At 53.9% G+C, this 26,393-nt stretch overlaps 1 protein-coding gene across 50 annotated transcripts in view; it reads left to right on the forward strand.

Moving 5' to 3' along the window:
* ABLIM2 (actin binding LIM protein family member 2) overlaps nucleotides 1–26,393 on the forward strand; it is a 198,989-nt gene that overhangs the window by 125,577 nt on the left and 47,019 nt on the right. For 14 of the 50 annotated variants that reach the window (XR_013417723.1, XR_013417724.1, XR_013417717.1 and 11 more), the window contains exons 11-17: nucleotides 1,769–1,801; nucleotides 4,684–4,804; nucleotides 6,602–6,700; nucleotides 14,675–14,776; nucleotides 15,301–15,354; nucleotides 24,603–24,722; nucleotides 26,088–26,140. Coding sequence is in view for 25 of the 50 variants with exons in the window: in XM_078003108.1 (XP_077859234.1) it covers nucleotides 1,769–1,801; nucleotides 4,684–4,804; nucleotides 6,602–6,700; nucleotides 14,675–14,776; nucleotides 15,301–15,354; nucleotides 24,603–24,722; nucleotides 26,088–26,140 (582 nt within the window). In the remaining 25 variants the exon portion in view is untranslated. The remainder of the gene's footprint in view (nucleotides 1–1,768; nucleotides 1,802–4,683; nucleotides 4,805–6,601; nucleotides 6,701–14,674; nucleotides 14,777–15,300; nucleotides 15,355–24,602; nucleotides 24,723–26,087; nucleotides 26,141–26,393) is intronic. The other 36 variants (XR_013417740.1, XR_013417741.1, XR_013417719.1 and 33 more) reach the window with 6 other exon arrangements.

Below are 26,393 nucleotides of genomic sequence, written 5' to 3' on the forward strand. Positions count from 1 at the left end.
CCCCCTGAACCCACCCACCACCCACCTACTTGTACCCACCTACCACCCATCCACCTACCACCCACCCACCTGCCACCCACCCACCACCCTCCCACCCACTTGCACCCACCTACCACCACCTGCCACCCACCTACCTGTACCCACCTACCCACCACCCACCTACCACCCACCCACCTACCACCACCTGCCACCCACCTACCTGTGCCCACTTACACCCACCTACCTGCACTCACCTGCACCCACCCACCACCCACCTGTACCCATCTACCCTGCCCAGGCTGGGTGTGGGCTTTATGGTCCAACATCTGGTCTGCACCTGGACCAGGCACTGGAAGACAGTCCGTGAGGACTCGCAACTTGGCCATAGGGTTGACACCCAAATCCAGTCCCTTCTTCCCTGCAAAGACCACAGGATGTGCTGGAGGAGGAGGAGTTGGTCTCGTGCTCCTCCTCCAACTCCTGACAGCCTTGGGGCATCGGGCACACCCTTTCCTGGTTTGAGTGCGTGTGTCCCTGCAGGAGGGCTCTGTGGCCATGAAGGGCCATAATGCAGAGGTGATGTGTGTGGGAGTGGGCTGGTATCACTCCCTGTCCTGCTCCCAGGGGTCTCATGGCGTGACCAGGACACAGCTTCCAGGCCCAAGTGGACATGGGCCCTTAGCTGTTGTCACTGAGGTTTCTTTCAGCCTCTCTGGGGCTGCGCCCCTCAAATGGCAGGACATGTGTGAACCATGGATGATCCTGACCCCAGGACCTGTCCCCAGAGAGCAGAGAAGGGGCAGGAAGGAAGGGGCTGTGACTTGGGAGTCACCCTCTCCCTCTGGGGAGACCTGGGATGGCCTCCCCACTCTGCTAAACCCTGGCACCTGTGTGTGAGCTCAGCCATAAAGTGCCACCCCGTGGGGCCTGCCTCGGCAGGTGGGCAGGGCCGGGTGCCTGGGTCAGGTGTGTCCATACAGAGCTTCCTCTACGCCGATGGCCAGGAGCGGCCTGAGGGTTCTCCCTCGATTCCATCATTTCACCCATAGCCTTCAGCTTCCCACCTCCCATGGCACGGGGCGGCACAGGGCCTGTGGCAGCCTCCCAGAGGCCGTCGAGTTATTGCTGTGTGATAACCATGGTTCCTGTGAACAGAGTGCCTCCCCGCTCTGCCGTGGGAACGGTATTCTCTTTCCCACTGCTTCCTCACCTCACAAGGGCTGTGCTCTTTCTGGACCCCTTCTACCTCCATGACCCTCACTGAACATACGTGCAGGTGGTGGTGGATGGGGTGCCAGCCTGGGGAGACGGGTCAGCCTACTGTCTAGGTCCCCAGGGCCCCTGCGGCAGAGCCGGCTCCAACCCAAAGACTCCTGATCGCCCTCTCTCTGCTGCGCACCTTTTCTCTCTTGTCCAGGGAAAACCAAGGCGATGGGCCCTCAGGATGTTGCTGCCCGTGCCCTGAGCCAGGGTCTTCCTTTTGGGAAAATACGTCTTCGTGGAGAACAGTGGGACATGGGGGTGGCCAGGTGGAGACAAGCTCTGGGCTCATTGGCACGAAATCAGTTTCCCCAGGGGCTTCTTTCTCTGGGAAGAATTAACCACGTTTCTCCAAAGAGAAGGTTCTGGAGCCCTGTCTGGTGTCTCTTGGGTAGAGTTCTTTTCCTGTCCGGAGGATCAGGGCTCTGTGTGGGTGTTTGCGCCCGTGTTGCCTGCCAGTCACGGAACCGCTCTCTCCCTCTCTGCCTGGCGCCAGCACTAACGGCCACTTTGTGTGTTGTGTCCACAGTCCCCTCAGTTGCTCTCGCCAACGCCGACCGAGGTAACCACCACCCTCTCGCCTGCCCCCGCTTGCCGTGGCGCTGCCGCCCAGGTTATAAACATAACCGCCCAGCTGACCCCCGGGAAGGGCCTCCTTGGTGGCTCTTCACCACAGGGCCCCGGGCCACGGCCCTTGTGACGTGGGGCATCCTCCTGGCTGCTGGTTATTTTTATGATCACACCGCACCTGCATGCCTCCCCCGTGTGTCTGCCAGCCCTGCCGATGTGGCCGCCTGGGACGCGGGTCTCCCCTAAGCAGATCGTGGTCTGGGCTGTGGCTTCCTTTAGGGGAAAATTCAGGAGCCTGACTGAGCCTGGCTGAGCCTGGGAGCGCTTTCTGCCTCCTGCCTCTCCACGTGGGATGTATGGGAAGCACCCAGTCCTCGTGGAGAAACACTGGACATGTCTCTCTACAAAAGAGCTTTTACTGTTAGTGGTCTAGTTGGTTTTTTTTTTTTTTTTTTTTTTTGTTTCTCAAAATTCATCAGTGACATAGACAGCTGCCAATCAGACTGCAGTCTGTGCGGCCGCACAGGTGGCCGCAGCAGAAACATGTCATGGTAGCCAGGAACAGAGAGCCCAGGCAGCGGCCGTGCCCTGAGCTCTTCCCCTGTGCTTGGTGCCGTTGTAAACATTTTATAGGCTGGGCGTGGTGGCTCACACCTGTAATCCCAGCACTTTGGGAGGCCAAGGTGAGCAGATCACCTGAGGTCAGGAGTTCGAGACCAGCCTGGCCAAAACATAGTGAAACCCCGCCTCCACTAAAAATACAAAAATTACCCAGGCGTGGTGACACGTGCCTGTAATCCCAGCTACTTAGGAGGCTGAGCCAGGAGAATTGCTTAAACCCAGGAGACAGAGGTTGCAGTGAGATGAGATCACACCACTACATTCCAGCCTGGGTGATAGAGCAAGACTCTGTCTCAAAAAAAAAAAAATATATATATATATTTATTCATCCCCCACCACGACCCCCAGAGGCAAGTTCTGTGATTTTCCCCAGTTTACCGCAGAGAAACTGAGGCACAGGGAAGTCACATAACCTTTCCAGGGTCACGCACTCTGAGGTGCGGGAGGATTTCAGCCCAGCGGGTGACTCAGAGCCTGTGCTCACCCACTGGGCTCTCCAGCCTCCTGCTCCAGACGGCCTGCCCCACAGGAGCTGTGACGGCCGTGGTACCTGGGTGCTATATCCCTAGGGCAGTGATTCCTATGTACTGGTGACTTTTGATGTCCCAGGCCTGGGGCCAGGCATCGTTTCATCTCCTCATTTACCTGCACAGGGAACCCCTGAGGGAGGGATGTCAGCTCCCCTTCCAGATGAGGTGAAGGGTCTGCCTGACCCAGAGCACACTTCTGGAAAGAGCCTGGTCTCCCTGCAGAGGTCCCTGTCTCGGGCTGTAACCCAGAGTGGGGCACAAAAGCACGCACACTTGCTCAGTGGGAGGCTGCACAGCCATGCACAGCCTGCAAGCTTCTGGTCCAGAGGTGGTCACTGTGGTCACAGGACCTCGGCCACCCTCATTGGGACTTGCCTGCTTCCTGCCTTCCCTGCCCAGAGCCAGGATTCCCAATCCAGCCCTTAGGAGTGGTCTGAGGCTGAGTTCCTCCCCAGCTCCTGACAGCTTTGGAGAACCGGAATCTTCTGCAGAGCCCCCTGCCTGGCTTCTCTGCTTGACTCCTTAGCCTGTCCCCATAGACACTGCGTTGGGGGACAGTAGAGGAACAGGGCAAGTGTGGGCCTTGGTGGTGCTGTTCTGCTGGAAGAACACGGCCAGCAGCAGCGGGGCATCAAACCCTTGGATCCAGGGATGTGACGGCCAAACACGCAATGGGCCACTTGCACCTAGCTGCTGAACCTGCGTGGAGCTGGCAAGCCCTGAGTCCAGGCTGAACAAGGAGCCAGGACACCTGTAAGGTGGACAGGGCTGTGCAGAGGACACCCGGGGTAGAGAGACAGGGCACTAGCCAGCCCGAGAGAGTATACCCCTGGCTGGGGTTAGACAGTCGCCAAAGGGTGCAGGGCGAAGCCCAGGTAGGAACCTAGCATGAGGGCTGGCCTGAGCACATGGAGGTGGCGCACTAGGCAGGTGTTAGGGACAGCACACCTTGGGGTGGGAGACATGCTCCAACAGGCCAGGGGAGCCATGGGCCCAGACCAGGAATTCCTTTGCTCATCGCAGTGCTGGCCTTGAGGGCAAAACAGCAGCATCCACCCTGCAGCAGGACACTGGGCTGGGCCATGTAATGACCCAGGCCAGCATGCCAAGCTGTGGTGGGCCGGGCAGCCTGCTCTCCCCCGTGCCATGGTGCCACGCCACGCCACCTGCCTCCCGCTCTGCCTGCTGCAAACAGCTGCTCCTGCTTGGATGAAGTCTGCCATGTCATTGCTTGTGGGTTTGACTCAACTGGGCTTCCCGGCCTGGGATGGAGTACCTTTCTACCTCCAAATGTGCCTCCAGGGCCGTTAGAGACCCCAGTTCACACGTGAGAAGCCCCCCTCAGGACTGGGGGAGTCTCTGTGGTTCTCACACTGTGTTCTAAGAGCTGGGCGCTGGCAAGGGTCAGGCAGGAGGAGATCCGGAGGATGAAGCTGGAGTCCCGACCTGCAGCAGGGGAAGATGGGCATCCTCGCCAGTGGGTCCCTGTACCACACCCTGTGGCAAGGATCCAGCAGGCACAGCGGGGACTGTGTCTGCACCACACCAGCCCCACTTGGCTCTTCAGACCTGCCCTGACAGGTGCAGGAGATTCCCACATGGGGCCATGTTGAGTCATCCGCTGGGTCAGGAGGGCAAACACCAAATGGTGTGGGGAGATGGCTGGAAAGGGGTGGGCAGTGCTCCCAGCCTGGATGTTCACAAGCTACATCTTCCCTCCCAGGGGGATCAGGATGACCGGTCCTACAAGCAGTGCCGGACCTCCAGCCCAAGCTCCACTGGGTCGGTCAGCCTCGGGCGCTATACCCCGACTTCACGGTCACCACAGCACTACAGCCGTCCAGGTACTTGGCCCCCTGGTTCCTCTGAGCCCCCAGGATGCTGTCTTTCTCCTTGTTGTTGTTGTTGTTGTTGTTGTTGTTGTTCTTTTATAAGTGGCCTTTTTCTTATGCAACTGGAGACATGATGGAAATGGGTGGGATTGTCAGCAGGTGGGTGGCTAGAACCTGTTCATTTAGTGGCATAAAGAAAAGGACCTCCTTGTACCTTGGGGTGAGGTGAGCTGCAGAGGCTGCCCTGCGGGTTGGTGGAGCCCTCTGTGGGGCACACGTCCTGGGGAGCACACACTGAGCACTTCGATTCCAGCTAATGATTTGGTGGCAAGAGATGTCAGGACGATAAGACAGCACATGTGTTAGGAGAGCAGACGTCGGCCGGCTGCAAACTCATGTGGGTCTCAGAAGACTCAAGCTGGGAAAACAAAGTCAGTAGTGGAAAAATTAAGCCCATTAACATTTCACCTGTGGGTAGGTTGGTCACCCAGTGACAGCTGTCCTCGTGGGAGAATGGGTGAGAGGCCCCCGCCAGTCAGGAGGGAGCCCCGAGGCAGGTCCTCTCCACATGTATCACCTCATCCCCTGCCTGGCACCCAGCTGTGTTATCAATCCCTGTAGCTGTGAAACTCCTCAACCCCCTGAGCGTGTCAAAGCCACGACAGGGACGCTCCACACAGACACTGCCTTTTGAGGGATTTTTCCAAGCTGCTTCCTTCCTGGCCAGCTGCTGCATGGCTCCATTTATACATCCATGGACTATGGCTCTTATTTTTGCAGCCTTTGTGGAAAAATCAAAACTCATTCATTTGCAAAGTTATTTCCATTGACTCCTTGCAATGCGCCTGGTACATTCTGCTCAATAAATGTTGAGAAAGTGGGTAAAGGAGTGCGTGCATGAGTGAGTGAGTGGTAAATGAGTGAATGAGTGCATGAATGAGTGAATTAGTGAGTGAATGAATAAGTGAGCAAGTGAATGAATGAATGAGTGAACAAGTGAATGAGTCAGTGAGTGAATGAGTGATTGAATGAGTGAGCAAATAAGGGAATGAGTGAGTGAGTGAATGAGTGATTGAGTGAGTGAGCAAGTGAATGAATGAGTGAATTGATGAGTGAATGAATGAATGAGTGAATGAGTCAGTGAGTAAATAAGTGATTGAATGAGTGAGTGAGCAAATAAGGGAATGAGTGAGTGAGTGAATGAGTGATTGAATGAGTAAGTGAGCAAGCAAGGGAGTGAGTGAATGACTGAGTGAATGAATGAGTGAAGAAATGAGTGAGTGAGCGAGCAGGTGAGTTAAAGGCAGTCAACTTTATTGAGCTCCTCGTCCTAAGGGCCCTTTGCTGGCTCAGCTGCCATAGCACAAGGACAGCCTGGGCTTGTTGACTGCACTTGGCCCGGGCTAACCCGAGAGCCAAGCTTGCATCTTGCCGGGCAAGTCCGGTGAGGATATCTGGTGGCAGACCACTCCCTGAACTGCTTTCCAGCTGAGTCCTTGATCCCCAGGAGACCCCCAGTGCTAAGCGACAGGCCTGGCTGGGGACCCAACACCCCCGGGGAACCCCGGCCCAAGGCTCCTATGCAGCAGCCGGGGCCTCTGCCTGGTCCTCTGAGGTCCGGTTTCCTCGCTCCGTACCTGGAGGAGAGTGGTCTAAAACGTGTTTGGTGACCCCCTTCAGGTGCAAAAAGGTGTGCATTCCTCGAGAGAGGAAGCAACAGTGTTCCTAGCAGGGTGGGGATGAGGAATATGTGTGGCTTTGCACCAGCCAGCCCAGGTTGACTCTGACTTGCTCTCTGTTACCCCGTAGCTGGTACTGTGAGTGTGGGTACCAGTAGCTGCCTCTCCCTGTCCCAACACCCAAGCCCTACATCCGTGTTCAGACATCATTACATCCCCTACTTCCGAGGTAAGACGCGCAGTGCTGTGGGCTGTGGGTGCTCACGGGTGTCCACGCCTGGCGTCTATGTGCTCGCTGTCCATGTCTGCCGCATGGCTTCCCCGGAGCCCCTGTTTCATGCCCTGTGCCCCTCACTGTGTGTGTCTTGTGCGTCTGGCTCTGTGTGTCCGTGTGCAAATTTTCCTGGAAGGAAAACAGGTACCTTGTTACATAAAGGAACAGAAGAGAGAGAGGGCTTGGAAAGCTACAGGAAGAGGGCACCAGGGTTCCCGCACACCCACCCACAAGCTTTGTCTTCAGAACCCTCACCCAAGTCACCACCTCTGATTTCATGCGTCAGCCGGGGGTACAGGTGCTCTCAGGGTTTGTGTTCAGGAGCGGAAGCTGCGCTATGCAGAGGGCCCTGACTCTTCCACAGCCCCAGGCTTCTGGGGCCCAGGGCAGGGTTCACACCCAGTGTGGCTCCAACTCTCGGCTCTTCCAGGAGTGGATGAGCCACCCACATCCCTGCACGGGCACCCACGTCCCTGCACGGGCACCCACATCCCTGCACGGGCACCCACATGCAGGGCCCGCAGGGCCACACACTCAGATAAAAGGCCACTGCAGACACGCACACTCAGGTGAAAGGCCACTGCAGACACGCACAGTCAGATAAAAGGCCACTGCAGACACACACACTCAGATAAAAGGCCACTGCAGACACGCACACTCAGGTGAAAGGCCACTGCAGACACGCACAGTCAGATAAAAGGCCACTGCAGACACACACACTCAGATAAAAGGCCACTGCAGACACGCACACACAGGTGAAAGACCACTCCAGACACGCACACTCAGATAAAAGACCACTGCAGACACGCACACTCAGATAAAAGACCACTGCAGACACGCACACTCAGATAAAAGACCACTGCAGACACGCACACTCAGGTAAAAGGCCACTGCAGACACGCACACTCAGGTAAAAGGCCACTGCAGACACGCACACTCAGGTAAAAGGCCACTGCAGACACGCACCCTCAGGTAAAAGGCCACTGCAGACACGCACACTCAGGTAAAAGGCCACTGCAGACACGCACACTCAGGTAAAAGGCCACTGCAGACAAGCACACTCAGATAAAAGGCCACTGCAGACACGCACACTCAGATAAAAGACCACTGCAGACACGTACACTCAGGTAAAAGACCACTGCAGACACGTACACTCAGGTAAAAGGCCACTGCAGACACGCACACTCAGGTAAAAGACCACTCCAGACACGCACCCTCAGGTAAAAGGCCACTGCAGACACGCACACTCAGATAAAAGACCACTCCAGACACGCACACTCAGATAAAAGGCCACTGCAGACACGCACCCTCAGGTAAAAGACCCCTGCAGACACGCACACTCAGGTAAAAGACCACTGCAGACACGCACACTCAGATAAAAGACCACTCCAGACACGCACACTCAGATAAAAGGCCACTGCAGACACGCACACTCAGATAAAAGGCCACTCCAGACACTCACACTCAGATAAAAGGCCACTGCAGACACGCACACTGAAATAAAAGGCCACTGCCGACACAGTGCTGTCTGCAAGCCAGGAAAAACAGTCTCAGGAGAAGCCACGCCCTGCCAGACCCGGCTCAGAGATGTCCAGCCTGCAGCGCTGTGAGGGGAAATATGCCTGTTGTTTAAGCCACGCGGGCTGTGGTATTTTGTGACACAGCCCCAGCTGGTCAGCGCACCACAGAAAGACTCAGAGCATTAGAGGAGGCAGCGACGATGTTCTCACCAGTTCCCCAAGCAATGCAATAATTCCCCATCCTGAGCAGCTGCTGAGGGGGCATGTCTCTGGAAAAAACCTCCCAGGCCACGGGGAGTGAGAAGGTGGGGCAGGCAGCTGGACCCTCCGTCATTGGATGGTCACCAAACGGGGTTCATTCGGACCTGCACACCCCTCTGTGTACCTCATCATCATTGCTCTGGGCAGGCCCCATGGCCTACTGAGAAGAGAGTTCCTGGCCATTGATGGACATGGCCGTCCTCATTTTTCTGGGGACCTGTCCCTACAGCTTTGGGATGATCTGACTCCTTTGAGAAGAAGCAAAGTCCTCAGCCGGGTTCAATGGCTCATACCTGTAAACCCACTGCTTTGAGAGGCCAAAGCAGGAGAATCACTTGAGGCCAGGAGTTTAAGACTAGCCTGGGAAACCTAGTGAGACCCCTTGTCTGAAAAAAAAAAAAAAAAAAGCCAGGCATGGTGGTGCATGCCTGTAATCCCAACTCCTTGGGAGGCTGAGACGGGAGGATTGCTTCAGCCCAGGAGTGTGAAGCCACAGTGAGCTATGATCGTGCCACTCCATGCCAGCCTGGGCAACAGAGCAAGACCCTGTCTCAGACAATAACAAACAAACAAAAGAAGCAAAGCCAGAAAGAGCACCTCCCCAGAGCAGGAGCATGGCCAGCAGGGCCTTTGTTGTGTGTGGTCCACGGCAGTCGTGTGGCAGGGGGAACTCCCAAAACCCAGTGTGAATCTAACCATTTGGGTGAGTCACAGCAGGTCACCCCAGGAGATACTGCTGCTCCTGTTGCTCTGTGCCAGGAGGCCCTGGACACCTGGCTCTCCTCCTACCTTCAGCCCTCCTTCTGGTGTGGCTGTCCCAACTGTGGGTCCCTGAGAGGGGCATGGCCAGAGCCGAGGGCAGGCTCACCCCACTTCCCAGGCAGCCCGTGTGAGCAGCCTCTGTGGGGCCTAGAGCCAGAGCCGGCCCTGGTGACCCTCCCCCCTGGCCCCGTCCTGAGTGTCCACCGTCTAATTCTTATAGTTCAGGGTGAGGAAGGCCCGGGACAGGCCCCCTGGGGAGCAGCCCCCTCCTCAGCTCCCCAGCCAGCTAAGGAGAGAAGCCAAGGACTGGCAGCCCCTCCCCTTCCTTCCACGCCTTGTAGCAGAAGAGAGAGTTTGGAGGCTGCCCACCTACCCACCCCGCCACCACAATGCGGCTCCAAAGCCGTCTATGCCACAGCCCCTCCAAGGGTATCTCCTGGGGCAAGAGGCACCATCCCTTTGAGACCTCCCCTGGTTGGGGACAGGTTTTTGCCTCTTTGATGCCCATCTCTGCCCTGGTTCCCCCGGCCACATTGCCTGCCAGTGCCCTTCATTCAGAAATCACACAAGGCCAGGTGTGGTGGCTCACACCTGTAATCCCAGCACTTTGGAAGGCCAAGGTGGGTGGATCACCTGAGGTCAGGAGTTCGAGACCAGCCTGGCGAGCATGGTGAAACCACATCTCTACTAGAAATTAAAAAAAAAAAATAGCCAGGCATGGTGGCACACCTGTAGTCCCAGCTATTAGGGAGTCTGAGGCGGGAGGATTGCTTGAACCCAGGAGGCGGAGGTTGCAGTGAGCTGAGACTGAGCCACTGCACTCCAGCCTGGGCGACGGAGTGAGAGTACATCTCAAAAAAAAAAAAAAAAAAGAGAAAAAAATCACACAAAGCCGCCTGACCTCCCCTCTGGTGTCCAGTGTGGGGGAGCCTGGCACCCCCATGGTCTGCCCCTACTCAACTCCCCTGGCTGTCCGTGACCTTGGGAACACCCACCCTATTTCCAGAATGTACTCCTGAGGGAACTGAGGCTCAGAAAAAAACCACTGGCCAAAACCCAGAGTGGCCCTCAAAGCTCCTTCCGGCAGAGCCCAAGGTCAGGCTTCTACCTGGGGCTCCGTTCACAAGTGTGTTCACCCTCAGGTCCTGGGTCGACCTCGGAGGCCACACGAAGGCACCTGCCCTCCTCTGCAGCATGGGCTCCAGTGTGTCCCAGCCTAGGACCTCCTGGTGGCAGCCCCCGGGGTCAGCTGGACACCACGCAGCATCGCCTGCCCTCTGGGAAAGCCCTTCCTGTTTGCTCCACGGGCTCCTCTGGCATCTCTGGCCCCTCCCAGTGGACATTTCCCTCAGGACAGCACTGTAGGGGGGCGGCTCCCTGAGGCAAGGCCTGGCCCCACCCCCGACACACCTTCCCACCAAGACCCAGCTTCCGGAGAGGTGCTGGCCACAGCCGTGGGCACTTTTGTGTGAATTTCAGTCCCTGGTGGGTCCCCTGCAGAGGAGCTGGCAGCAGGGACAGGCAGGTGCAGGCTGGGAGGGGAGTTGGTGCTGCTGAGGCTGCTGGCCAGGCAGCCTCCATGCGCTGAGCGGTGGGCCCACTCTGAACCCCTGGCCTGAGAAGGAAGGAGGGAGGGGCCCTGGGATGGAGCCTCAGGTCTGGCCCACACCCTCCACTGCCCGGACCCCGGCAGTGCCTCTTCATCGTGCTGAGCGGTCATTCCCTCAGCTGCAAAAGGGCCTCATCCCTGAAGCATCGTCCTCAGGGTGATTGTGGTTGAGGACCCAGGATGTGGCTGTGCGTTGCAGTATGGGCGTCATCCTACCCGGCCTGCCCGTGGCTGCCAGCTGGCCTCTCTGTGGCGTCACCTGGAGGAGGCTCCACAGGAGCCCGCTGAGCCAGCACCAGGGACACGCTGAGCCACTGGGAGCACCAAGATGAAGGATGTGGCATTGGATTGTAAACTACAGTATAATAGCAAGAGCGGTCAGTCCGCACGGATCTACATAAATGTTGAGTAAACAAATAAATGGAGAGAAAACGAGATCTCCCACACAGAGGAATTCCAAATAACGTGAGCAGATGCCTTGTCCGCCAGGAGGGGTTGTAACTCCCACTCCTGACGTGTGGACAAGCGTGGGCTGCACAGAGTGGCTCCTTCCCGAGAGTGCCATGTGGGAGGGGAGAGAAGGAGCAAGTCCACCCTGGAGAATCCTGACGAGCATGACCCGGTCAGCAAGGCCACCGCGGTCAGTGATCCACTCTGCTGACAGCAGGTGCCCTTGATAGGACGTGGTGAGGACACTTCACCTCGTGGGCTTCCTTCCCAACCCCGTAAGCCCAGTATCTCCATGAGAAAACATCAGGCAAAATCCCTCAGCAGCCCTCCTCAAAACTGCCAGAGTCCTCAAATACAAGGAACGTCTGCAAAAGGTTGCAACCGAGAAGAGCCTCGGGAGACGTGCCAGCAAAACATCATGTTTCCTGGGTGGGATCCTGGAGCAGAAGAACATCAGGTGACACCCAGGGAAACCTGAATCCTATGTGGCATGCAGGTGGCACCAATCTTTGGGCATGCCCTAGTGCTGGGAGAGGGGACGGCAGGGATGTTGGCTGGGGAGGGTACGGAGACCCCTGGACTACCTGAAGCTGCTCCAAATGAAACATTTACTGAAATTTTAAAAAAGATGGAAGAGGAGAGGAGGAGGAGGAAGAGGAAAAAGTAGAGAAGGAAGAGGAGGAGGAGGAGGATAAGGAGGAGGAGAAAGGAAAAAGTGGAGGAGGAAGAGGAGGAGAAGGAAGACTTTTCAAAAGGGCTGAGGCTGCTCCTCTGCTAACAGGGACCATCCCAGGTTAAAGGATGCTGACACACCCCCCTCTGGAGCATATCAGAAGCCCCCTAGGATGTGAGCCTGGCAGCACAGTGCTCCAGGTGGAAGCTGGCAATGCATTTTGTTCCAACGAAGCCTCACAGGGAGCAGGCAGGCATGAGTGCAGAGAAGGGAGAGGTCCTCGTAGACCGAGTCCTTCCAGAAGGCTGAGCAGAGAAGGCAGAGCCTGAACCTGGACCCAGGAAGGATCTGGACAGGTGGGAAGCCCTGGAGAGGACACTCATCGAGGGGTGGGGTGCTGGGAGGGAGGGACCGAGGCTGCAGGACTCGGGCTGATGTTAGAGGGCCCCAGGGGGCAGAAGTGAGGTGGGCCACCATGGCTGTGTCCCCAGCTTCCCTGCAGCCTCAGGCCCCTCCAAACATCTGATGAAAGCTGATGAGTCTCCAGACCCTCCTCAAATAGACATGCACATGTGTCCACAGACTCTGGTTTGAAACTTCAGGGGATACTGCTCTTTGGCTGGGAACTGGGGAGGGACAGGTACCCTGTGATGTGTTAGATCCTCAGCCCACTGAGTGGGGGCTGAGACAGATCAGGAGCCATGATTCCAGATGGGAAGAAACAAGCCCTTCCAGGCCTCCCAGGTCCACGGACTGTGCCAAGAGCACATGCAGCTTGGAGACGGTGCCAGAAGCGAACCATCTTCCTCTGTTCAGAGTTCGTATGGGTGCAGTTTTTGAAACCCGCCCTGTTTTGCTGCTGCTGGGGATGGGTCTAGCACAGCCGTAGTCGGTAGGAGGGACCCGCGGTGTCCTTTCCTGGCACGTTGAGTCCGGTCTCCCTGCTGTGAGGCCCCTGCTGCCACTGGGAGGTGCAGGAGTCCACCGTGGAGAAACCTGACGAGCATGACCCGACCAGCAAGGGTGCCACGGCCAGCAAGGGCACCTGTAGAGCCGACTGAGGCTCTAGAAGTTTCCATGCTGTTCTGGAGGGAGGTCGCTAAGGGAAGAGCAGTTATCTGATGCTCCATCAGCATTGACAGGCAAAATCAGCACCCATGCCCAGGTGTGAGAAAATGCTCAAAGTTAGAGTCTACAGTCCCTTCTATGGCATCAGCCTAGCTGGAGCCACCCTGCTCCTCGGTGACCTCCCGCTGCACACAGCCCACCACCAGGCAAGAGCCCCCTGTGGGTCGGGGTCTGTCGAGCCCTCCTCATGAGTCCACTGCGGGGTTCCTGGCCAGTCCACCTCCAGGCCCAGTACACCACTCACCCACTGCAGAGGTTCTGTTTCTGTTTCATTTCTGTGTCACCGCAGGGTCCTGCTGCTCTGAAAGGCTGTGCAGCTTGAGGGAACGTTCTCAGGTCAAGAGCGCCTTTCCCTTGCAGCCGGTTGCCTGGTGCTGAGGGGGTTTCCTGGGGCTGGTGGGCGGGAGGAACGGGGCCTTGGAGTGTGTTCTGTAGCGAGCGTACACCTTCTCATCACGAGCGTTCAATACCCTGCATCTGTCTGTCAACTCATTCCCCAAACAGGTGTGGGGGGAGGGGCGTTACCCAGGTCACCTCAGCCCTCTGGATGCGTGACTTGATAATCCAACCTTGTTCACAAAACACAATTATAGTTCCAGGTGATCTCAGCAATTGAAGCAAGGTCAGAGGATGCTTTCCATTTAATCTGCCCAAAACCAGTTGTATTTAAGAATGTGGCCAGGGCACAGTGGCTCACGCTTGTAATCCCAGCACCTTGGGAGGTAGAGGTGGGCAGATTGCTTGAGCCCAGGAGTTCAAGACCAGCCTGGGCAACATGGCAAAACCCTATCTTGACAAAATTTAAACAATTAGCCAGGCGCGGTGGGTGGCGCACACCTGTGGTCCCAGCAACTTGGGAGGCCAAGGTGGGAGGATAGCTTGAGCCCAGGAGGTGGAACCTGCACCCTGCAGAGCCATGATCATGCCACTGCACTCCAGCCTGGGTGACACAGCGAGACCCTGTCCCAAAAAAAAAAAAAACAAAAAAAAAAAGTGGTAATGGATGGATACTATTCTTTTTTTCTGCAGCTGGAAAAATTTTACTCAATGGCTTTTAAGGATAATTTTGATCATTTTAGTGCTTTAATCCTATTCTGAATGGCTAATTTGTAGATTCTCAAGGAAAACAGCATGTTTATATACAAGGATAATTAGGAAGAGGGGCCTTTGTTTTGGCGAATTTGCAGTTGGCTGGATTCAAACACCAGCCAGGACACGGGGGTGCAGATGGGGTGAGCCCCCTAAGGTGTTCTTAGTTCACCGCCCAGCCGTGTGCCCGCAGCAGTGTCGCTCCTCTGCCTTGGGACCCTGGACAGAGTTCAACTCAGGGTTGGATTAGCAAGTCCTTGGACACAGTCTGGGAATGTGGATGAGGCCCACACTCCCTCCCCTGGGCAGGGGGTCTGAGCTGCTCCACCAGACAGGAGAGATGGGGCTCGCTGCGAATAAGCTTTTCATGCTTGAAATATTCTACTTTGCTTTCCCGTTTCCCCTTCTATCTGCTGCCTTTGCCCTTCCGTCTGGAGGCAGTGAAAGTGGCCGGAGCACCCCCAGCCTCTCCGTGCTCTCTGACAGCAAGCCGCCCCCCTCCACCTACCAGCAGGCGCCTCGCCACTTCCACGTCCCAGGTAGGCTCCGGGACACACCGGCTGGGCTCCTCACACCCAGCGTCTGGCCACACCCAAACTGTCAGCTTGCCTTACTCAGCAGGTGCCAGACAACACTCCAGGCTCCTCCACTGCTCCCCAGACACTGAGATTCTTTAAAACCATCAGACGGGTTTTCACAACCCCAAACCAATGTGCGTTTGAGTTTCTTCCAAAGTCCCACAAACGGCAGGGAGACGCGCTTGTCCTCCTGGGAATGGGGTGAAGGAAAAGGGCTGTCTGAGCTGGCTGCACTTCCCGGGGGGCCACAAGGTTCCTGGCTGCTGCCCCATCCCCTGCAGATGGGGGTGGCATCTGGAATCAGGGAGGCTTGATCTGGGGCCTGGGTGTCTGTCGCTTGCTGGGTGCCAGTTCCTGCCTGGTGATTCTAAATCTGGGTGAGTGCTTGTTGCTTACAAAAAGCTGTAGAACAGAAACCATCACAACTTGCTGCTTACCCTCCTGTTCTCTCCTTTTTTTTTTTTTTCTTCTTTCTTCTTCCCCAGACACTGGCGTAAAAGATAACATCTATAGGAAACCCCCTATCTACAGACAGCATGGTACGGTTGGATTCCTCCCGCTGCTGTGGTTTGCCCCGCATGCCTGTCAATACCCATCTGCTTCTGAATACATCCTTTTGTTGTGTTCTGATAAATGCAGTGAAGGCACCACCAAGGCCCTTAGCAGTCTGACTATTAAATGCAAATTCACTAGCAGCCTCCTGAGAGTCCTCTTCTTATAAATTACGATGAAGGGTATGTCTGAGTAAGGACACTTCTGTGTGTTGTGACGCCGAGGCTGATGCATGTCAGCCAGGGCTTGGGATGGGGGTTTGTAGCCAAGAGCCTGGTGGTGGCGCCTTCAGTTATGCAGCCAGAGTGACTTCAGCCAAGATGGTGAGGGACAGAGGCTTCTCGAACCACAGTCTGATCCAGGCCTGATCTTTGGAATACAGAACAAACGTGAATCACTCGTTTGTTCCTTAGGGAGACTTTAGTCTTGTGTTTGAGAATTACTGATGATGGGATGGGTGACCTTGCCTTCAGTTACAGAGATTTGTTGCATAAGCAAATAGGGGCTGATGCCCGGCTCTGCTCCACGTGAACCTGCCTGGGAGGTGTGCAGGGAGCAGCTTGCTTGGGCCATGGAGCAGGAATCAGGGCCACGTGGTCTCCCCTCTCTTTCCTCCTGGAATTTCTCGGTGATTGACAGCAGGTTGCTTCACCATCCTGAGCCTCGGTTTACTCATCTGCAAAACAGGACCCATCCCCTCCACCCCGCCCTTTCCACAGGCTGACTGTGGGAACCTCATGGGATACTGAATGTGGAAGTGCATTCTAAACTGTAAAGTGCTGTGCACACGATGGGAACTGTTATCAAGTCACTGGCGATGGGAAAAGGCATTTCCATATTAAATGTTCTTGTCCAGATGTATTTAAAGCAAACAGCCACGTCCCACATTGACAACTGGATGGACACTTTTAGACGGAATCTTATAGAAAGTGTGTTTCCTGTGACTTGCCGACAAATCAGTGATCAGGTTGTACAAACTTTTAAAATATTTTCTCCATCGTGGCCATAGGTCCTGTACTTTGTGCATTTTTTCCTCTTCCCAAGAAGGAAAAAAGGAATGAAATCTCTTGAGTTTCCAGAAATGATGACTTCTACCATTACCTTTCCACCAGAGAAGCGTAGAGCACAAACCTCCGAGAGGGATAGGAGCGGGATGGGCAGCATAGACTCTAGGGCCCTTAGAAATTGTCCAGACCAGCTCCCTTGGGTTACAAGTGGGGAAACTAAGGCCTGGCTGGAAGAAGGAGCAGCCACAGTAAGTGACTGGCTTTCCATCATGGCACCAGGCCTGAACTGGAGGGCTGTGTGTTCTGAGCTGGTGGGGCCACAAGATTGGGATTGACTACCTTGACCTTTTATTAACCCCCTACTTTGTCTCAGATTGGTGCTTTAAAATGTGTGATTAACATGTGCAAGACAGGAGAGGGTCTGCCCCTTAGAAAGGGGAAGAGAGCAAACCAGGTTATGAAATTGCTTATTGCCATCCAACAGACCCAGGTCTAAGACAAAGAACTTCGACCTCAATCCTTTAACTGAACCATCCAGTGGGGAGATTAGATTTTACTGTCTCCAGTGAACGTCTTTGTGCTTTTTTTTTTTTTTTTTTTTTTTTTTTTTGAGATGGAGTCTTGCTTTGTCACCAGGCTGGAGTGCAGTGGCATGATCTTGGCTCACTGCAACCTCCGCCTCCTGGGTTCAAGTGATTCTCTGGCCTCAGCTTCCTGAGTACCTGGGACTACAGGTGCCCACCACCATGTCCAGCTATTTTTTTTTCTTGTATTTTTAGTAGAGATGGGCTTCACCATGTTGGCCAGGAAGGTCTCAATCTCTTGACCTGGTGATCCACCCGCCTCAGCCTCCCAAAGTGCTGGGATTACAGGGGTGAGCCACCTGGCCATCTTTGTGAGTTTTTTAAAATCGGGCTATGCATGATTCTCCTATCCAAAGGCAAATTAATTCCTCTTTGATTAAACCCTGAGCAATGACCAAAACTCTTTTATTCCAAAATTTTGCTATAAGCCGGGCGTGGTGGCTCACACCTGTAATCCCAGCACTTTGTGAGGCAGAGGCAGGCGGATTGCCTGAGCTCAGGAGTTGGAGACCAGCCTGGGCAACATGGTGAAGCCCTATCTCTATTAAAATACAAAAAAAAAAAAAAAAAAAAAAAAGCCTGGTGTGACAGTGTGCGCCTGTAGTCCCGGTTACTTGGGAGGCTGAGACAGGAGAATGGCTTGAACCCAGGAGGCAGAGGTTGCAGTGAGCAGAGATTGTGCCACTGCACTCCAGCCTGGGTGACAGAGCGAGACTCCCTCTGAAAAAAATTAATAAAAATTTTAAAAAAAGGGAAGGAGGAACACAAGACAGGCAAGAATAGAGCACCTCCCTGGACAGTCAGGAATGGACGTGAAGCAGGGCTAGTTGTGTGAGGGCCTGGGAGGAGGCGGCGCAGGGGGTCTCCCACCCACCAGTGTGTCATCTACTCAAGGGCTGAACTTTCAGGAAGTTTAACAGGTCAGGTATAAGTGTGCACATTTTTGTGTTTCCATGCACCATCTAGGGTCACTCATGGTATTAAACCCAGTTACTTTTAGGAGTGTCGACCTAAAAAACAAAGCGGAGAAAAGTATCTCCAAATATGTTGAATGTACGGAAAAGAGGATTCTAATCTGAGATGCATGGCTGTGGCAAGCCATATGTGCACCCGAAGAGGAGCACGTAAAGGGAAGCTCTTCTTAGCAAAAACCTTTCAAATAAGCTGTCTAGAAACAGAGTTCATCGGCTGCAGAGGCTCGAGGCCGGAGCTGAGGTCCGTTCGTTGGTGGAGACCCCATCGCTGGGCAGGTATTCTTTGGAGAGCATCTTATCTCCATTGCTGCAGTCCTTGAGAAGGGATTTCTGGTGAGGTTATTGTGGAATGTCCTCGAGACAGTCTTTATCTCCAGCATGCAGGCAGGAGATGTCCTGCCTCATGGCTTCCTGGCTCTAGCTTGTCTGGTCTGACAATAAGTGATTTCATCCTGGGACCTGCAACCCTCCCAGGAGGCAGACCCAGTGCAAACCACAGCCCCCGGCTTCCAGCTACATCGTGGGGAGCTTCCTTTCTCAGAGTCTGTCTCCCCCGGAAAATGGGACTCAAGGCCATATAGCCCGTGGGGCTTTGAGGAAGTTTCAGGGAGATGACACACGACACTTGGCACCGGGCAGGGACCTTCTGTTGATCAATCCCCTCAGGGGAGGGAAGCTGTGTGCAGTTTAAAATGAATTCATGAGTGACCAGGTGCAGTGGCTCACGCCTGTAATCCCAGCACTTTGGGAGGCCAAGGCAGGTGGATCACCTGAGGTCAGGAGTTTGAGACCAGCCTGGCCAACATGGCAAAACCCCATCTCTACTAAAAATACAAAAATTAGCCTGGCATGGTGGTGCATGCCTGTAATCCCAGCTACTTGGGAGGCTGAGGCAGGAGAATTGCTTGAACCCAGGAGGCAGAAGTTGCAGTGAGCTGAGATCGCACCACTGCACTCCAGCCTGGGCAACAGAGTAAGACTCCGTCTCAAAAAAAAAAAAAAAAGAAAAGAAATCACCTCTTAGATAAGAATAGTAGCTTTACAATAGTCTCGTATCTGATTTGAACTTATAAAATTGAGGAAGTGTAGTCGTGGTTTTATCATCTATTTGCTATATAAAATTTAGGAAAATATGCATAAAAGATGAACAATTCAAAAATAAAAATAAAAAATAAGATAAAATGAATTCATGAAGGAAAAATGATGGTTCCCCAACATTTCCCAGTAAGTTCGACTGTCCAGATGCAGGGACAGTCCTCATAGTTCACCAGATTTGCTGTTTCATTGCTAAGCAGACATGAGCCACCAGATGGCAGTGCAGCTCCCCACTCATCCCTCAACACACACCTCCCGCCACTTGCCCGGCAGGTGGGGGCTATCACTCCTGCCCACCCAAAGCTGACTGTGGAAGTGACCCCATGGGGCATGCGTTGTTCCCTGTGTCTTTGTGCCCTGGTTTAAAGCAGGAATTAATCACTCCTTGTGGTGTCTGTCTGGGATTCCAGATTCTAGTGGGGTTGAGTTTCATTTTGGTTTTGGGTCCTTTTTGACCCAAAATGGTGGAGTCTCATTTTGGTTTGGGGACCAGCGGGATGGGGAGGAAAGGCAGCCTGTGTCCAGAGGGAGGATTGCACTGGGAGGTCCCTGCTGAGGCTCCCTAGGGGAGCTAGGGAATAGGAACTCAGCCTCTCCCTAGAGGGTTCCTCATGGCCAATGCATGCCAGGGCTCAGAAGGAACTGTCTGTGTGGTACAAAAGACATGCTAACCTCTCCTTCTGCAGTGCAGAGAACGCAGAGAGGCCATCCTAGAAAGGTGGAAGACGGGCCGGGCGTGGTGGCTCACGCCTGTAATCCCAGCACTTTGGGAGGCCGAGATGAATGGATCACCTGAGGTCAGGCATTCGAGACCAGCCTGGTCAACATGGGGAAACCCCATCTCTACTAAAAATACCAAAATTAGCTGGGTGTGGTAGTGGGCACCTGTAATCCCAGCTACTTGGGAGTCTGAAGTACGAGAATTGCTTGAACCTGGGAGGCGGAGATTGCAGTGAGCTGAGATAGTGCCATTGCACTCTAGCCTGGGTGACAGGAGACTCCATCTGAAAAAAAGAAAAGAAAAGAAAGAAATAAAAGTGGAGGCCGGGCGCGGTGGCTCAAGCCTGTAATCCCAGCACTTTGGGAGGCTGAGACAGGCGGATCACGAGGTCAGGAGATCGAGACCATCCTAGCTAACACGGTGAAACCCCGTCTCTACTAAAAAATACAAAAAACTAGCCGGGCGAGGTGGCTCCAGCTACTCAGGAGGCTGAGGCAGGAGAATGGCATAAACCCAGGAGGCGGAGCTTGCAGTGAGCCGAGATCCGACCACTGCACTCCAGGCTGGGCGACAGAGCAAGACTCTGTCTCAAAAAAAAAAAAAAAAAAAGAAATAAAAGTGGAAAAGAGGGAGGCTGGAAGGAGAAAGGGAGGGAGGCAAAGGCATTGGCTGGGGCCGAGATTCCAGGCCCACTTTCCTCATCCTCTGGAGTCTTTTTCCATCCTGACATCAACCAGGGAGCAGAGGTTCTTATTCTGACTCAAGAGAGGAGAAACCCCAGTGTGGAGGGATTTAAGTGACTTTTTCATTAGTTCGTCCAAGGGATGTTTTTCAAGCATCCACCCCACTATGTGCTAGGCTTTGTCCCAGTGCTGGGGATACATGGGTGACCCTGCATTGCCCCTGATCATGTGGAGCTGAGATTCTAGTGGATTTGCGACAGCCAGACAGGTGAGAGGCTAAGCAAGGTTTCTAGTTTCCAGCGCCCATGCTCTGGGCCCCGCCTACACACTCACTCACATACACACACTCACATTCTCTCCCTCCCTCTGCCTCTCTCTCTCCCTCTCAATGTCATTCTGATTCAATGTGAATTGTAGAGATAGAGATAATTCTGAGAAGAACAGAAAAAATCCTGTTGATGGGTCTACTCCTTGGAGGCTGAGTCTGGAAGACACAGGAGAGGACAAATCCTCAAAACCTCCTGCAGAGCTATTCAAAGTCCCAGGAGTGGAGAGGACGTCCCTCTGGAGAGGACGTCTCCCTCTGGCCTAAGGGATGAAGCCCCAAGCACCTTCCCCAGTTACTATCAGCTCCTTCCCTTGCCAGAGAGAGCACCTGCTGCGGTGCCCCCTGGTCCTGGCTCCTGACTGCCAGAGTCCCAGACTTGCCTCAGGCTCTTGCAATCTCAGGAATGATTCTGCACTGGAGGCAGAGAAAACTGGTGAGGAGCATGGCAGAGACCGCTTGCTGGCTGCAGAGCCTTGGCTGGCACCCCTGGCATGGTGGTGGAACAGCCCCCACACCTCTGCTGGCCCCCTGGACGTGGGCAAGAGATCCTTGGAGGTTAGAGCTGTCAGTGTGTTGATACCAGCAAAGAGGGAGCTGGTAGGGCCCTCCCTTGGAAATACAGGACCCTGTGCCATGCCCATCTCACTCACTTCCTCCGTGCACCTGAGGCTGCAGGTTGGCACGTTGGTCACCGAAGGGAGTGCAGAGACTCATCAGATGCAGCCCTTTCCCGGGAAGCATCTCTCTTCAGCTGCTCCGCGGGGAAGTGGATTTGTACAAGACACAGGAAGCACAGTTGGTGGCGATGCAGCACTGAGTCTGAAAATTTACACGTCTGACATGGAGGACAAAGTGGCTCCAGCTCTGGCCTCAGGGTCAGACAGACAAGGTTCCAATTACCAGCTATGTGGCCTTAGACTCCGGCCCTCAGTCTCCTCATCTGTAAATGAGGTTCATAGCATCTATTATTATCTGTTGACATTCTTTACAAATGTTTACCCAAGGGCCGGGCACAGTGACTCACACCTGTAATCCCAGCACTTTGCGAGGCTGAGGCGGGTGGATCATCTGAGGTCGGGAGTTCAAGACCAGCCTGACCAACATGGCAAAACCCTGTCTCAACTGAAAATACAAAGTTAGCCGGGCATGGTGGCGGGTATCTGTAATCCTAGCTACTCGGGAGGCTGAGGTAGGAGAATCGCTTGAACCCTGGAGACAGAGGCTGCAGTGAGCCAAGATTGTGCCATTGCACTCCAGCCTGGGTGACAGAGTGAGAATCTGTCTCAAAAAAACAAAGGAAAAATGTTTATCCAGACCACAATACAGTGCTTATCTGAGGAGCAGGTATTCAGTAAGTGCTTATCACATGCATGTTCTCAGGGAAGTGCCTCTGTGTTGACTTTGCTCCTCCCATCAAAGCTCTTGTTATGTGTAGAAACCTTCTCATCCACCTCTGCCTCGACGTCACTGGCCTGTGAACTTCTGAAAGACAAGGGTCATGTCTGAGTTTTTTTTTCATCCCGCATTCTTAAGACAGGACAGTGCACAGCAGGTACTCAGCACAGGGAGATGGGGATAAAGGTTGAGGGGCTAAGGGTGAACAGAGGGTAGATGGACTGATCAATGAATTAAGGGCTACCTGGATGAATGGATGCATCAGTGGACAAAGAAATGAAGTGGACAAAGAGAGGAATGGATGAATGGGTGGGTGTGGGTGGGCGGATGGATGGATGGATGGACGGATGAATGGATGGGTAGGTGAGTGAGTAGATAAGCGGAAGCTGGATGAATAAATATCAAAATAAGTGGATGCACAAGTGGATGGATAGATGGATGGATGAGTGGTGGGTGGATGGATGGGTAGATGGATGGTTGGGTGGCTGGAATGGATGGATGGGTGGAAGGATGGGTGGATGGATGGGCAGTGGATGGATAAACGGGTGAGTGGGTGGATGGATGGATTAATAGATGGGTGGATGGGTGGGTGGGTGGATGGATGAATGGATGGATGAGTGAAGGATGGATGGATCAATGGTAAATGGATGAATGGATGGGTTGATAGGTGGGCGGGTGGGTGAACAGATGAATGGACAGATGGATGTATAGGTAGATGGATGGATGGGTAGATAGATGAATAGATGGGTGGATAGGTGGGTGGATGGATAGATGGATGGATGGGTGAAGGATGGGTGGATGGATGGGTGGTGGGTGGCTGGCTGGCTGGCTGGATGAATGGACAGATGGATGTATAGGTGGGTGGATGGGTAGATGGATGAATGAGTAGTTAGATGAATAAATGGGTGGATGGGTGGGTGGATGGATGTATGAATGGACTAGTGGATGGATGGCTGGATGAATGGACAGATAGTTAAAGGAGTGGGTGGGTGCATGGATAAGTAGGTAAAAGGGTGCATGAATAAGTGTGTGGAAAGGAATAAAGGAGTAAGGGATGCACACAGGCTGGCAGGGATGTTCAGACATGAATGAATGGTAAGATGGGGTTTGGGAAGGAGGAAAGGCAGAGGCCAGTTCCGTATGTGGAAAAAAATTCGAGGCCTCTTACTTTCATTCAGATGCCTCCAACTGAAGATTCCCCAAGGAACACAGGGAGTAGAAAGTCAGCCTTTGCCAAGAGGGCTCCTCATTGGCAAATGCATTCCAGAACTCAGAAGGAGCTGCCTGTGGGACACAAAAGACACATTAAACTCTCTTTCTCTTATTGTCCTGAGTTGATCTTTTTCTGACATCCCAAAGCAGCATGCTGCAAATTAGCCTCAAAGTTTAGCTTCTTGTTTATTCCTAATTTTTAAAACCTGTAAGCTTAGTTTCCTATTATGTTCCAGCATCCATGCAGGTTATCTCGTGTGATCCTCACAACATGGAGGGGTGGGCATCCTTCGCCCATTTTACAGATGAGGAAACTGAGGCTCAGAGCTGTTATGGAAGCAAGCCAATAATCCGAAGTGCCAGTTTCCTGTCTTTTCCCACCCAAGCTCCTAGTTCTCAAGAGGTCATCTGTTCTGTGGGTTAGCAAACTGGTTTTGAAAAAGCCCTTGGTACAAGTCTGGTTAAACTGTGCACATCTGGAGGAGCTGGCAGTGTTTGCAGAGGAAACTTGCTAAATCTTGGCAGAGCCTCCCTCTCTCAGATGGCGGGGCTGTTTTTGAGACCTGAGATGGCTTTTCAGCCAGAATGTGTCTGCTCAACCCATCTTCCATGGCCGAGGAAAGTCCCGGAAGCCAGGCTGGCCTCTGGGGACCCAGGCCTGAATTCCAAGGGCTGGGATTTCAGGTCCCCAAGGGCCCTTCAGCTGGAGCGACTTAATTGTCCATGCACGTGCAGATTATTCCAAGAGTGGTGATCCACTTTCCAGCCTCCTGGCTTTTCAGGAAACGGTGCATTTATTTTTGCCAGCCGACTCAGCCCCAGGGCCCTTCTCTGGCTTGGACAATGGCTGTGCTCTTAGAACTCCAAGTAGCCCCTGGCCTGCCTTCTCCCCGGGACTTGCTGGGCAGCTGCCAAGAGTCATGGCTGATGTATGGCCGCACACTCAAGGGCTCCGCTGCCGGGCGACGGCTGTTGTCTGGGCAACAGGAGAGCCCAGCTGCGGGCATGCGTCCCCCGGAGCTCCCTGCCCCCTCTGCCTCTCCATGAAGTGCTTCTTGAGCAGGCTTGGCGTTGATTTGCCTCTGTGAGTGGGGAGAGCAGGGCTTTGTATTTTCATGCTGAAAATCACTGTCTCTCCTGGAAGAAGGAGAAACAGGTAGCCGTTGAGAGTTACGAGATGTCAGTGTATTCGGAACGGAACTGCTTAGTCTTCAATTTTGGCCTTATCTTGTCAAGGTCCTGTAGCCCAATCCCAAATTTCCAAGCTCTCTGGCCTGGTATCAGTCTTGTCCTTGGTGGTGCAGGAGGCAGGGTACGCCAACAGACAGACGGGCCCGAGCCTGCCGCCCGCTGCAGGTAAGAAGCCCACCTCGGCGTGTCCTTCCTGAGGCCTGGGTCTTCGTGGCGGGCTGGGGACGGAGACGGGTTTTTGTGTAATTGTTCAGTGCATGGGGTCAGTGTTTCTGTAGGGGATACACACAAGGTGTGGGTCTTTACGTACTAAACTGGATGCCGAGAAATGTCAGCATGGCCTTGTGTGATGTATTTGCTCATTCTTGGCTGGCGATGTCAGCCCAGCTGGGTGACAACCCCCCAACAAAAGGCGAATGGAAAATCCAGATGCCTCGTTGCTCAGCTCCGGATGGTATTCTTGGTAAAGGAACTGTTGCAAAATGGACTTTTGCTTGTTCTATTTCACTGAGTCCATTTCTGGTTGCATTTTGTAATTTTGTCATTTCCTGACTGCTCTTCGTGGACGTCTTCCAGTAGCAGAACCTCGTCACCGTCTTGCAGTTTGCCAGCAGCAGTTAGCCGGGTGGGGCAGACAGGGAAGGACTTTGGACTCAGAAGGACTGGGCTCATGTCGGCCTCTGCCGCCCACTCACCAGTGACCTTGGGCGAGATACACCATGTCCCTGAGCTTCAGTCTCCCGATCTGTGAAATGGCGCGAAGCCCCTTCCTGCGGGGGTGGGTGGGGTAGTCAGTGGTGTATCCAGAGCCCCTCGCCCAGGTCAGACACGTAGGCCTCCCCGACTGAGACCTTGTGTCACGTGGGAGGTTTTTAAAATGTGTGTTCTCAAAAGGCCAAGTGGGCCAGGTGCGGTGGCTCATGCCTGTAATCCCAGCAGTTTGGTAGGCTGAGGCATGTGGATTACTTGAGGTCAAGAGTTCAAGACCAGCCTGGCCAACATGGCAAAACCCCGTCTCTTCCAAAAATATAAAACTTAGCCAGGTGTGGTGGTACACACCTGTAATCCCAGCTACCGGCTCGCCGAGGCGAGAAAATCACTTGAACCCAGGAGGCAGAGCTTGCAGTGAGCCAAGCTCACACCACTGCACTCCAGCCTGGGTGACAGAGCAAAACTCCATCTCAAAAAAACAAAACAAAACAAAATCAAAAGACTAAGCGACTACATCTGAAAACGTGACTCTACTCTGTGTGAGTGTCTGGCTAGAACTGAAATCCGGCCTCACTTCACACCCCTACTGCTGAAATCCGGCCTCACTTCACACCCCTGCCGCTGATGCTCCCGGGTACATGATCCCTGGGAGCTTCCTCCAGCTCACCTTGTTCCTTGCCCCTTGAAAGGCACTCGGACTACTGACCTTCTCTTTGATTGATTTTTCATTTTTGAGCATAACTGTAACATGGGAAACGGTGAGGCAGAAACCCACAGTCAATGGTGTGTTGCCTTTACAAATAGATTTTTGCCTTCCAGCTGCCAGGCGATCGGATGGGGAGGACGGAAGCTTCGACCAGGATAACAGGAAGGTAATGCCAGGGAGCAGATCTGGCTTAGAAGGCTTAGAACAGCCTTGCTCAGAAAGAAATCGGTTTTGTGAGGGCTTCTCCAACTGAGACTTCGAATCTTTCTCTTACATTCTTTTCCTTAGGGGCCCTGCGAGGCCAAAGGTAGGAGGCCTTCCATCAGTTTCCTTCCTACATTTAGGATGCACACGTCTCCTACCAATGTCCTGGGTATATGCCCGTGTGACTTGGTTACGGTTCTGTGACTGAAGAGATG

The sequence above is a fragment of the Macaca mulatta genome, chromosome 5, assembly GCF_049350105.2.
Source record: "Macaca mulatta isolate MMU2019108-1 chromosome 5, T2T-MMU8v2.0, whole genome shotgun sequence".
Lineage (NCBI taxonomy): Eukaryota > Metazoa > Chordata > Mammalia > Primates > Cercopithecidae > Macaca > Macaca mulatta.